Genomic DNA, 14,029 nt, shown 5'->3' on the forward strand with positions numbered 1-14,029 from the left:
GTGTTTCCATCTCATGAGACGTCATTTGCACTACACTACATTTTCAAACAGGGGAATATAATTTACATAATCCCTGCCTCTGCTTCTACTACATTGATCTGACAGCTGTAGTTGCTTTGCAGAATAAGGTTTCCCATGCAAAACATGAAATATGATGCACTGTAAACCAGCCAGCAGGATATGAAGCAGAACATTACAGTGCTTCCTACAGGTTAAAGCATTACATTACATTAACACTGAGACAAATCCTTCCTCACATTACTACTCTACTGCACGTTAATCCTAAAACATTTATACTTTTACTCAAGTGAAATTCTGAATGCATGATTTTTACTTTTAATTGAGCCTTTTTTTCCCATCATGGCATCGCTTGTTTTAACTAAATAAGGGATCTGAGCACTTTTCTCCATCACCGCCCTCAATCAGATTATGACTGAAATGTTGAGGGAATGGCGCAAATTAAATAAAATGTCTCTTTGAGCTGCAAAATGAAACACACACCGATAAGAACAATGTGTTCACTAAAAAGTGATTCATCAAGTTGGCCTCAACACAGACAGAAATCCAAATAAGCATAAGAAATACACAGACATTTTGATTTTTTTTTTTTTTTTTTTTTTTTTTTAATTCTGTAGTGCATTATCTGTTATTGCAGCCGTTTGATCGCCCTGACTTAATGAATAATTGATTTCATCTCTGCTCTGTGCCTCTTGTCTTCTCGCAGTGGCTGTGGTGGGTGGGAGCTGGGATGGGAAGCCGAGAGACCGGAAGTGAACGTCATTGACACAGGAATAGGACTGGAAAAAAACATCATGATGAGGAGAATGTCAAATACATTTCTGTAAAGTGAGAGGGGGGGAAAAAATCCTCGTTTTCAACTCAGGAAAAAGGATGAATTGTTGCGCTCCGGCTGGACTTGAGGCATTAGGAAGGTAACGTGCATCGCGTGTGAAAGTGTGTGTGTGAGTGTGTGTGTGTGTGCGTCGCTGCGGCTTGGCAGGAAGGTTATAGAGAGATGTGTTTGAGCAGCCAAGGCCATCGTCAAAAAATTTGTGAACTCACAGGTTGATTTCCCCGTCCTCGCCTCTTTTTCGAGCAGGACCTGTCGAGAGGCTTTTTCAATCACGGTGTGGCTCCGGTCTCTTTAGCGCTGCTTTGCACTTTGTTAAAAAATGAAATTAAAAAGAAAAAAAAAAAAAAACATGGTAGCTTGAGTATATATGTGTGTGCAAAATTGATGCTTGTGGTGGAGCTGCATTCAAATCGAATCAGGCCGTCGGCTGCAGCCCAAGTGAAACTGTAGCACTGTGGCCACTCGGCTGCATGCAAGAAATAGTCCCAATTTCTCACATTTTTTCCGGCCATTTCTCCATGCAGTGCAGATGGAAAACGCATGCACGGCTTTCTGCAGAGCCTGTGCAGCCGGCGGCTCAGTTAACATCAAATACTGGTGGAGAAATGTGCACATCAATGGACAGTTTGTGTGTGTGTTTGTGTGTTTTTTAAGCGCCATGGATGTTTTTTTTGTTTTTTTTCCTCTAATCATTATCTTTGCAGACAGTCAGGCTTTCTGCCACACTTTGTGCTGCTAGGCTGCCCTCCCTCTTGATAGGACAAATGCAGTCTAGTACCCTCTGCAGCTGGGCACAATTAAACAGCAAAGTAAGCAGCTTTCTCCTCACTTTATTATTTTGGGGAGTCCTCTAACATGTTCAGAGCAGCCAACAGGCACACGGTTCAAAGTGTCATTAGACTGCACTCGGTAATAGAAATGTTCCTGTCAAGCATCAGGTTAATGAGTCCCTGCTCACTTCCTTTGCACTTAATCCAAGCTCAGGTGTTCCTGTGTCAATATGTGATTTATGATTAGCTGAGTTTCATGCCACAGCCCAGCAGGAGTCAAATTTGCAGCAGGTTGACTCTCCACCATGTGGTTTGGTGAAACTTGGACAAATTGAAAGGGCAGTGCAAGCTCTCCTGGTTTGGTTTCGCTGTTAAATCAGTGTTTGCTGGTTGTTTTGTGTCCGTCTGAAGTGGCCTCATTTCCCTCATCATGTCAGCATGTTTCATGTTGAAGCATTTTTCTCCCTGTCCTCATCCAGCCTTTAATTTCACCTGGGAATCACTGGACATATTGTAGTGTCAAAGTGGAAGGTCACAAAGTCACTTTCTTGACTCTCACTTCACGTGTGACTCACCTGATAAAAGCATTAGCCTGGTGTTTACATTTCCAAAGCAAGATTTCTGTTCCCAAGTGAGACCGACTCTTGAAAAATGATCAGTTCAATCAAACTAATGTTTATTAAAAGATAGTAAGAAATCTGAGCTACCTGGATCTTGTGTAATTTAAAGAATGGCTATATATCTTTTTAAAAATGAAAAATATAATAGTCTGGCCAGGTAGTTTTAATTTCGATAAGATTTTTTTTCCCTAGGACATCTCCACCTCTGTCTCCAAGTTTTTGATTAACTGCTTTTTTATATTCTCAATTTTTTTTCTTTGCAGATTGAATGTCTTCTACTTTTCATTGTACGCTAGATAATGCATGTATTATTCATTTTGCAGTCTTCATTTTCTGGCCATGGCTGAAAGCAAGAACTTCCTGCTTTTTCTTTAGTCAGACAAAATCCTTTTTTTTTTCTGATGGTCAGAATACCAAAGACAATTTGGTTCCCATGAAACAGCAGCACACTGATTGTTATTTTTACTACCTTTTAATAAGTTAGTTTAATAAGTGTGCTCATTTGAGGTGGGCTTGCAAGAAACATATGTTAAATACATCAGGCTGTACTGATGTAAAAATTAAAACTTTTTTCCCAAAAGCTTTCAAAAGTAAGCATGCCACTCAGAAATCATCTTTTCTGACATGTATCTTATTTTTGTCATAACTGTCAGATAAAAATAGGCCGACAGAAATGCAAATTATTTTACTCTCAGGACCATAAACTCATTAAATGAAGGACAGCAGGATATTAAACAATGCCTGTCTGTTTCCATAGTTGATGGTTACACATTTTACCTCATTTAAGCACTGAAGTATCAGATACTGTTGCGTTTGCGTGTCTTTTTCTAACAGTGTGCGTGTGTGTGTATTTCTTAAAATAGCATTACTTGGCTGAAACGGCAGTCATATCATCTCTGACTGCCCAGACGTTGTGGAAGTTGTTAATTGAGGATCTGAAAACGACAGGATATGTTTCAGCTGATGCACGGTGGCTGTTTTGCTACAAAGCAATCCATATATTGACTGGCTGCTTGCTTTTGAGGGATGAGTGTCAACCTGTTGGGAGGAGGTGTGAGCATGCTGCCGGTAGGGGAGGAGAGGGTGGGCAAAACGCTGAGTCACATCCCAGCAACAGTCGCCTGGGCAACACCTCCATAGTGACCAGAGAGAGGATGATAAGGCCCCTAGCTGCTCAACTAGTTGTGTAACACCAACAGCCCGCCGCGCCGTTTCTGTTCCCTCGTTGCTGATAATGTTGCTGTTGTTGATCGTCGGGCTCGGCGGCCTCGCTCTCCTCGGCTTACCCACGTCCTCAAACACAAATGAAACCCGATATGTAGGAAAATAGGTCTGCAATAGTGCCTGCTCCAGTTTCTTTTACATAATTGTTGTTTTGACGTGTCGCTAATGGAAAGAAAAGGGAAATGATGGCAAAAATGTGATGTAGACAAACATAATTACAGCTATCAATTTTCAACAAAAGAAACGTATAATTTAAGCAGGCCACCTTCTTAAGAGACTTTTCCACAGCACGGTGCAGCTGGTATCGGATCAGCCGGTGAGAAGATAATTGCACACCTTTGGGTGGGACCCGACATCCACTCTCACTCTCACTCTCCAGTTTGTCCCAGTTTGCTCTGATGTTGCATGAATCAGCACTCCTGCTGCGCCATAGTGTTTTTTTTCTTACCCCAGAATTATCACAAAAGCTTAGTTTTAGAAAACGTGCTTTGAAAAATTGATGAGGCAGAACGGCTCACATTTCAGCCTGGGGTAGGTCATCTTCCAAATTTCTCTGCTAGCCCCCCAGGGTCGAACCCATGACCAATCCGGGCCTGTGTGTCTGTAGAAATCGTCCCATGAGCTCACGTAGCGGCTTTCTGCCTCAGCTCTCGCTCTGCAAACACGGCGAATTGAATTTCCTGGCCGTGTTGATTCGATACAGCAGCGAAGGGATGTCCTGTCTGATGGTGGGCTGGTGTGATTGTTGGCTCGCGGCACGTTTCTCTTTCCCCTTTGCCTCACTTAGGGTTTGTGTCAGCGAGGATTAAGGCTCTTCAGTTTCACTGTCGGTGCTCAGAGAAGGCTTTTGTCTGCGGCGCTGTCACTGTCAAAACAAAATGTCAAAACTCATTTGGGAGAGGTCAGCGACTTTCACCACAACATCCGATTGTGGAAGCGACGGCCCGATGTTGGTGTGAGCCATTCTTAAAAAACGGAACACCTCTGAATGTCATGAGCTTTGAAACCCAAGGTTGCATCTACGGTTGCACATTTTTGGAAATGCCATCAATCAGTCACTGTCTTTAAAGAGTAAATAAATGCCAAGTGCAAATTTCAGTGAAAACGATGATGAAAAGTGATGGTGAAAAGTGGGGTGCCTTGGTGGCAGCTGATGTGTGGCACCCTGTGGGCGGGTGACGTCACCTGCCACCAAACACCAGGCACCTGCCACTTTGCACCATTAGAGGTCAGGATTCACCGAGGTTTGTTTTTGGAGTTCAGTTACGTTTTAATGATCAATTAATCTGTTATAAAAAGAATAAAACTTTGCATATATAAATTTGTTTTTTCCTCTATCAAATCTTAAGTCAGAATTAGGTTAAAAAATGATGCCTACATCTGTAATAAATCAATCATCGATTAGTCATCATTGAAGGTTGATGTAATTATCCTTAAACATCAATCAGTAGATTTATTGACACATCTGCTTGCATGTGTGGTGTAAATCTTTTACAGGGGTTAAGGAACCAGTTGGGGTTAAATATTTAAACCATTTAAAAGTATGTAACAGTGTTTTTGAGCAGGGATGTCCTATTTGATGCTGAATTTCTTCGAACTCAGAGGAGCGATGTTAAAACCTTAAAACCACATTTTTAAAAAATGAGGGTGACCGTGAGACTAAATAGTTCCTCACAGTTATCCGAGTTTGGTCCCGGCCGTGCATTCAATTCAAAATACACCGCACTCTCTCATTCTGTGGCATTTGGTTTACAGTGATTTCTTTATGCACTTGATGTAAGAACCGCTTTACAGGGAAAATAACTTTCAAGAGGGAAACTCACTTCCTGAATTGACTGGACTGACTCAAACTCTGTTTTTACACTTGCTTTTATTCGTAAGGTCCCAGGGTCCCTGGCGGAGGGCTAGGAGAAAGACTGGAGCAGGAAACCCCACAGACCAGATATAGACTGAACTTTAAAATCTATGAGGCCTTTTGTCTCTTCTCTCAAAGATACAGAGTCGGCTATCAGACAGGAAAGGATTGGCGTGGATCACCACAGGGGCACATCTCCGTTTCTTTCTTTACCTCTTTTAATTTGTGACTCATCACGCCCCCATGATGATATTCCTATATATACCTCCAATCTCTATCTTTTTAGGATTCACTTATCTGTCTTATGCTGTGTGCTTAAGCTGTGTAGTCTTAGTCTTCGCCACAGGGGGGCGGTGTTTGAGAAAGGGTGACATACAGTAGCTTGATGCTGCTGCGGTCTCCTGTTGGGCCAGCTGTGTTATCTTTGTCATCCTCTCACAGCACAGGGGATATCCATGTGTTGTTTCATCCTAATCCCTTTGTCTATAAATAGGCTCTATACCTCCCGGCTGTCAGTCTGTCAAAAATGGTTGTAATCATGATGATGTCACTGCAAATTAGTTGAAATTAACAATCAGAATGTTCTCTGATAGAGAAAAAAGGTTTACAGACGAATAGAGTCTATTCCAGAGAGGGAAAGTGAAATATAATCAATGTTTGTCAGCCTCATTAAAAAAATCAAACTAGTTATTCATCAAACTTTATATTTTTAAAAATCTGGTTCATGTTTTTTTTTTTCTTCTCCCACAGAATGAAACAGAAAGATAAACTTTAATATGAACTCTATATCTTGAGAGAGTTTAAAGACTAATGTTACGTTTATATAAGTCATGGAAAAGCCAGGTAATTTCACATTTGACTTAGATGCCATTTTTTTCCTGTTTACAATATAGTTCTTGTCTAATTTTAAAGCAACACTATTATAGGAATTCAAATTTTCCTCTGTTTATTAGAATACACAGAGATGATGAATGAAGATGCTGATTTGTAGGTTTCATTTGCAGCATTTGAACTTGTCTGAGTTGCTGGCGTTTCCTGTCTCTGAGCACTTTAGTCCCCAAAGTGTTTGTTATTAAGTTGTTGATTGTTTTTAAAGGGTAATTGTTTATAACCCTCATAACAAGGAACACAAATCATATCCAGAATCCCTTTTGAAGATAAAATCATAAAGACTGAATATCAAATTTTTGTCATGTTTAAGGATTGCAGTGTCTGGCACTTTGTGTGGATAAGACTGAGAATGAAATTAGTATTTTTTTTTTTTTTTTTTTTCACACAACCATGATGCACAGACCGGGCTGGAGAAGGTGACTCGCTGAACAAATGTGCAGAGCAGTTGACCTTGATTTACTGACGGTCTGATATCAACAAGCGGTGGAGGAGTGTGCTCTTCTCTCCTCGTATCTGTGGTCCAGCGGGCTGATTGTGGCTCTTCATCACTCTGCTCCCTCTCTGACAGCGAGGGACGGGGCTCATGAGTTTACCCTGCCTCATCATCGTCATACATCGTCCTCTCCATCCCCCCTGACAGCCCGAATCCATCTGAAAGCCTAATGGCCGTCCCGTACCTTCCTCTCTCTTTCTCTCATTTCTTCCGCCATCATTCCACTCTTCACCCCCGTTTTCTTTTTACTTTATCTTCCATCACGGTGTTTTCCCTGTCAAACTGTGTCTGTAACCCCCCCGCCCCAAGGGCAGCCGAACCTTGAACATGTGTTTCAGTCTTTGTTTACATGTTTGTGTGTGTCTGTGTGTGAATGCTTTCATTGTTCAAAATTATTTTTTTTACTGGCTATATATTTTTTTTCCACAATGAACTCGGGTTGCTGTGGTTCACATTAACCATTAAAAACCACAAAAATAAAAAAGTATCATTAAAAATGGCAAACGTTAGGAAAGGGATCTCATGCAATAAAGACTGCCAAAAACATAGACATAGGCCTGTGTAAAAAAAAAAAAAAAAAGGAAATTAAGGTGGTATGTCTCTTTTTAAAAGGCATATACAAGTAAAAGTAATATCTTAAAAAGTGTGTAGTATACCTTTTTTTTTTTTTTTTTTTTTTTTTAAATGTTTAAGTTGTAGGCCTATATAAAAAATCAAAATGGAAATTTGGGAAATAAATCTAATTTCTAGACATTTTTTGTTGTGCAATATTGATTGCAGGAAAGCTATTAAAGACGATAATAGGAAATTAAAAAATAATAATAATAATAATAATAACATTAGCAGACACGTATACAGATCCAGAGAGTATTGCACCAGGCTTTAAGGGTCTTGAACAATGCACACATTAATCAGAATGACATAAACGGAGCACCAACAGGTATAAATATGTAACTGTGCATTAGGGGCTGAGTATTGGCAAGGATCTCATGATGCAAAATATATCATGATGCTATTTGTATCACAATAACATGACAATACTCCACAAAATGGACTGAAAATGTGTAAAGACTTTACAGTATAAGTGGGTAGGCGTATAAAATGTACACAATATTTGACAGTTTAATTCAAAAGTCCCATTTCATTTTAGAAATCGGAATAAACGTAGGTGTCATAATATCAAAATGAACATGCATAACGATACAAAGGATTAGAGAGTCTAAAAATATTGCTGTATCATCAGCTGTATCAATTTTTCTTTTTTTTGTGCAGCATTATGAGTGTAATTGGCTGTAGGTGCGAGTGTGTGTGCCTTTCTGTGTTTCACTTGATTACTTGTCAGTCACTTTGCACATGGCATCTGTCTACCACTTGTGTGTGCGTGTGTGTGTGTGTGTGTGTGTGTCTGTACGGTAACGGACTTACATCACCTTGTAGGCTCTGTAGTCTCACAGCAGCGTGTGTGAATCTCCACCACTCTCCTCCTCCTCCTCCTCCTCCTCCCTCCCCTCCCTCCCAGGGCACCGGCGCGTCGCTAAATGGAGTCGGAGCAGCTGTACAACAGGGGCTACTGCAGGAACAGCTACAACAGCATCGCCAGCGCCAGCAGCGACGAGGAGCTGCTGGATGGAGCCGGCGTCATCATGGACTTCCACACCACCGAGGATGACAATCTGCTGGACGGGGACGCTGCCTCCCCAGGTAGGGAGCACGGGATACGCCCACGGTGGATACCCAAAACCCCTTTCCCTCACCCTTACCCTCTACCGTCCCATGTCTGGACCCTTGACCTCCCCCCTTCCAGTCAGGTCTCCTCCCAAAAAAAACTCAGCATGGCAGAAAGCCCGATAAACCCCAGGCCCCTCTGCTGTCCCTTCCTTGGCTCCCTCCTACATTGTGGATTCCCGTCCCGTTGGACCCCCCCAGAAGTGGAAGTTTCTGCTCAAACCGCTGATTTTTTTTCAAGACCCATCAGCTGTGTCTGCTCCTTTCGCCTCCTCACCTGTGTGTGTGCCGCTGCCCTGTGACGTGACGCTGTCTGCCTCCTCCTCCTCCTCCTCCTCATTTCCGTCCACGCCCCGTCAGCCATGCCAATCCATGCCATTTCATCCGCATTCATCGTCCTGTTCCCGTTCTTTTCTTTACGTTATGCTTGAATTTTTATTTTATGTTACACGTCCGCCCTCTGGTCTGATTATCTTATTGCGCATCTGTTTGCTTTGTCGTTGTTGTGGCTTTTATCCATAATTACGACATCTCATGTATCGTACTTTACTTTGCAGCTCTTCATTTTGAAGCTTTTTGTTTCATATTTATGCCTGTTTGGGTGTCCTGTGTATTTTTTTTTTTTTCTGTCCATCATCTTGACTTGGTGACCATTTTGGACTTTCGCTTCCTGTTTTTCCCAGATGGTTTGCTTTGTGGTTTCACTTCCACTCTCCTACTTGCTTGTTTCTTGGCCTTCGTGCTTGTCTCTTTTGGATTATGTTGATTTTGGTTATCATGTCATGAAGTAATTATATTAGTTCTGATACCGATACAATATCAGAAAAGCCTCCAACACAGCCTAAACTGCTGGATCAGGTATCTGAGTGCGTGAGCCTATGCACCAATCTGACACCACATAATTTGTTAATTTCATTTTTTGTGCACATTTGCCACCATGCAGGGATGCAGGGACTCTCAACCACGTAGCGCTCCTCCTCTCTGTGTCTTGTCGTACTGCTGGCTCGCTACGTCACTCTCTTACCTCATTCAGTGTGTAGCTCTCTTGTTTCTTATCACACTCTCACCATGTTCAGTTGTGTCCAGTCACAACAGCCTTCAGCTCTAACACAAGAGGAACACAACACTGTAAAAAAAAAAAAAAATGTTGGAGCAAGGTGTTGAAATAGTGTACCGTATGTAAGGCTTGAGATTCAGTCATATCCATACAGGTTTCATGTTGTACAGATGTTTTTTTTTTTTCAGTGCAGTGGTATCAGATTGGTTCTTGGTATTTGCCGATATGCAAGTTCAGGTATCGGAAGTGGTATTGGAAAAATTGGGGAAAAAATGGGAAAAATGGTATTGGAGCATCTCTAGAAGTAATAGTAGAGGCACCTGGTGGAGCTGCTGTTTTTATATAAGTGCATCTTTGTTTGGCTGAGATGGACCGGCTGAAATACAAGAATGTTTTCTAATGTTTTGCACTTTTGGTTGCACTTTTGGTTTGTTTGCCACACACCGTCAGCATTTCCCGTTTCCTTCCCTTTTTCGTCAAACCTGTCAGTCCAGTGCCGTCACCTGTTTCTCATTCATCGGTCACACCTGGCTCATTCAGTGGCTCAGTGACACTCTGCTGTTGTACCATATCTGGTGTCCCATCCGCATCTGATCTGCCGCATCCTGTTTGCTCTGCCTCGGCTGACGCAGAAACGCTGATTCACGTCTTTCTGCTGCTCCTCTCTGCTCCCGCTTTAGTTTTCGACTCTCGGCCGATCAAACAGAAAATGCTGAGGGTTTTTGCCGGGTCGCTCTGGGCGGTAAAGATTCGTCACAGCAGGGGGAGAGAGGTGCCGCTTGAACACAGCCAAGTGTGTTTATCCTCTGCATAAACACACTATTGTTGCGCTTGACAAATGCCGTGTTCATCTGGAGTTCAAAGGCATATGGATTTCTGGGAGTTTAAAATGAAACTTGCAAACTCTCAAAATGTTGTCTCTTACTGATTAAGTGAGAAGTCAGACTTGGACGGTGTGGAGCTGAGATTTTGAAGCGCTCGCTTGGTGGAAGTTCTTGTTTGTTATGTGATAACTGGACTCATATTTTGAGTTGGAGGATCTTGTAAGGGATATTTGTTTAACAGATACAGTTGGCAATGAAAATACACACAGAAAAAAACAATGATAATCCCTCCTTACACCATGCAGGAGTCGAGTGAGTGTGGTAGATAAACTGGACCAATGTTTTAGATTAAGAGGAGCAGGAAAGAGTCCTTTTCCTCACTACTTCAGTGTTTCCTATGTCTTTTCCTTTTCTTTTTTTCCTGCTCCTGGTCTCTCTGATCACAGCCTGTCCTTTGCCGTCTCACACAGACAGCACTGAAACAAGCCGTGACTCACAGTGGCCATCTGCATTGACCCTTAATTTGCTTTAACCCCAGTGTGAGGCCGCAGGGCTCGCCGCTAATGAAGAGTCATGTGTTGCACATGTGATCACGCTGCAGTCAGCCTGCCCGTCTGTTTGCTGAAACAGAAGTGAAAGGCAGTTTGATTTAAATGACTAAACAGTTTCTACTTTGTAGCAGCACTCGCTGTTGTGGTAATGTTGGATTCAGGCTGTAAATTTAAAGTGATATAAGCACGAACCAAAGCTAGAAGACTGCTGAGAAAGCTTCTCGTTGACTTGCAGGGGATGAGTTGTAAGAGCAAGTGTAGCAGTGACATAAGTCGAGTCTAGACCAGCTTATTCATTATTGATGAAGGACAGACTGTGCTGTGGGGTGACCAGGCCACTCAGTTGGACACACACACACACACACACACACACACACCCACACACACTCTTTAATGACTTAACTGTATGGGCGACCATGCTCCGTTCAGTAGGACACAGACAGAGGTGGGACATTGTGTGTGTGTGTGTGTGTGTGTGTGTGTGTGTGTGTGTGTGTGTGTGTGTGTGTGTGTGTGTGTGTGTGTGTGTGTGTGTGAGCGAGCAGAGGTTGCATTACTATTTTGTATTTTCAGGCTCTGTGCAGTGATTAGCCTCCAAATAAAGCAGAGAATAAATGTGTGTCTACATTTTGTGGAGGTTTGCTACAGATGTTGGTCAAATTGGGTTTTTGTTTTTTCCAGATCCTGCCGATAGACGTTTTCCGCTCCATCACACAGGACACGGTTTTGAAGTGTGAACAATACAAGGCACGCTGCCCTGCCTTTTTTTTTTTTTTTTGAAGTCTGTAAAGCAGACCGGTCTGCTGCGTTTTGTTGCTAGGCGACCACTGAACCTGTCAGTCACGTAACTAAAGTTTTTTCCATCTTGGGCACCTAGAGTGGAAAAGGTGCTGGCTAGAGTAAGGTCAGTCTGATTTAGCTAAATCTTACAATTATTTATTTATATATTTTTAAAGAAAAAAAGAAAAGAAAGTTTGAGTGCAATGCTAATTTTCCTCCTGTCCCACTGTTTTCTGATTAGATCACGGTGACTCCAGTTTAGGAGATTGTAAAGCTCCAGCTCACCTCCATGTTTTATGCAGACGTTATTAGAAAGTAGAGGGGGAAAAACCCCGATGCAGGCCGCCTTTCTGCTCTCAGTTAAACTTTTTTTTTTCATCTTGGGAGCTTAATCAATCATGACATGATCATGAGCAGAAGAAAACCCGGCCGACCGCCCTACTTAGTTACTGTTGCTAGGGCAGACTCAGAGTCAGTGACATTCAGCGACACGCTCCTCAGTGTGTTTTTGTTACGGCAGTTTTAAACAAACAAACATTATAAATGGATATTTTCAGCCTCTCCTGCTGAATCAAAGCATGTCGGCATCGTAGCAATGTGACCTCTTCTTTTTACACGCCGACCTTTCGAGGCAGATGATTTACGAGCTACAAAACGTTGTTTAAGTAAGACAGCTTCAGAGGAAAATACCGTATTTCCCCTATTAATCGCCCGGCCGCAAATAGCCGCCTGGTTCTTATAAACGCCTGGGGTCTGCACCCATTTTGCGTATTAAACGCCCACCCGAAAAAACGCTGGGGCGATTATTTGCATCATAATGAGGTAACCCAAAATAAGGCTATTCACCTTATTTTTGCAGAAGTAAACAGTTAGCCGCACAATAACTTTGCGGCACTTCCGTTTTCTGTCAAAATAAGAGAGCTAGCTAACGTTAGAAAAAAGGGTGCACCGTAATCTTAAATCGACGGACTGTAAATATGTTGGACAGTAACTGTCATCACAATAATGGCCTGGTGCAGGTCTGTGCAAAAATAAATAAAGGTCTGCAGCGAATAGCCGCCTGGTTCTTTTAAACGCCTGGGATCCAAGTTGATTTTGCGTATTAAACGCCTGGGCGATTAACTGGGGAAATACGGTATTACTATTAAAGTGCCAGAAAAATTAGGAAAGTGAAAATTTATAGTTTAAATCAGAAGGTAACAGCGACTGTTTAGCTTGTTGGATCATTTTTTATTATTATTTTATTTTTATTTTTTTACTGCCAACTTGACATTTAATCAGAACATATTGTGTTGTATGCCACCACCCACCACACTGGTAAGGCATGACGTGTGTGAGAGTCCCGTGAACCAGTTTGGCTGCCTGACAGCCAGCCAGCCAGTGTGAGATATCGCTTCAGGAAATCTGTGCATGATGTCCTTCCTTGAAGCCGTTGCTCTCTCTAAATGTAGGCTGCATAGTCCGCCGTCACTGCTTCTCTGTGTCACTGGAGCTATTTTTGTTTGGCAGTGAGGGGTGGGCTCGTAGGAGACCTTGTGGAGCCCTGTGCCGGGCTAAGGGGGCTCGCCGGCTTTGTACCCCAATGGAGTTTTGTGTTTTTCAGCTTTTAACTCAGAGGAAGGAACGAAACAGAGAGGACGCTTTGGAAAGTTTTGGTCCTTTGATTGGCCCCTTAAATGGGAATTGAATCTACACTGCATTCCTTTAATTCACTGAATGACAGTGACTGTGCGTCTTTTTTCCTGTTTGGAAGCGCTGTGGTGTGGTTGTGCTGCTTGAACGGCCTGATGAGGACTTCAGGCGACAGGAGCTCTGCTGAAAGGTAAGATGCCACGTCGCTCTGAGGGGGACTGGCTGAATTCACGGGTTTGGTGATATCACAGTAATGACTGAGAAAACCACACACTTGAAGTTTTAGACTATTTCACCACCACTACTCCCGTTATCATCAAAAACTGATGAAGGCAGCAGCTGAAAACATTTTGGTGGTGAAATAGACCAATAAATACTCCATGGTTTTGTCCATGTTTTTGATGTTCTGTGCCGACAGCCTGCACCTTTTTGGATGTGCATTCTTCTTTAAGATTATTATGATATTGTAATAACACACAGCGCTGTCAGTGTTATTGTTAGAGCTTGGGACGTGCCAAGGCTCTGTGAGCAGTGTGTCACATAAAAACACAGACACAGCTTTGAAGTACACTGACCAAGCAAATCCAGGTGGGAAGCTATGGAGCCTTATGGATTTCACTCAGGATATTGACCTCAGTCCTGATCGGGGAGGTCATTGAAGGGGAGGCGAGCTGATATGTGAATTGTGTCAGTCAGTAAATAGCGTCTTGCCTCATGACACGGATGTTGTGAGCCGTCCAGATGAAAGAAAGAG

At 42.5% G+C, this 14,029-nt stretch overlaps 1 protein-coding gene across 5 annotated transcripts in view; it reads left to right on the forward strand.

The window, feature by feature from the left end:
• Positions 1–767: 767 nt before the first annotated feature.
• The window catches only part of clcn3 (chloride channel 3), a 46,924-nt gene continuing 33,662 nt past the window's right edge, over positions 768–14,029 (forward strand). For 2 of the 5 annotated variants that reach the window (XM_030076983.1, XM_030076984.1), the window contains exons 1-2: positions 768–932; positions 8,226–8,407. In XM_030076983.1, the coding sequence (XP_029932843.1) occupies positions 8,245–8,407 (163 nt within the window). In that variant the 5' untranslated portion in view covers positions 768–932; positions 8,226–8,244. Of the gene's footprint in view, positions 933–8,225; positions 8,408–13,032; positions 13,466–14,029 lie in introns of those variants that run through there. The other 3 variants (XM_030076981.1, XM_030076986.1, XM_030076987.1) reach the window with 3 other exon arrangements.

The sequence above is a fragment of the Myripristis murdjan genome, chromosome 18 (assembly GCF_902150065.1).
Source record: "Myripristis murdjan chromosome 18, fMyrMur1.1, whole genome shotgun sequence".
Classification (NCBI taxonomy): Eukaryota; Metazoa; Chordata; class Actinopteri; order Holocentriformes; family Holocentridae; genus Myripristis; species Myripristis murdjan.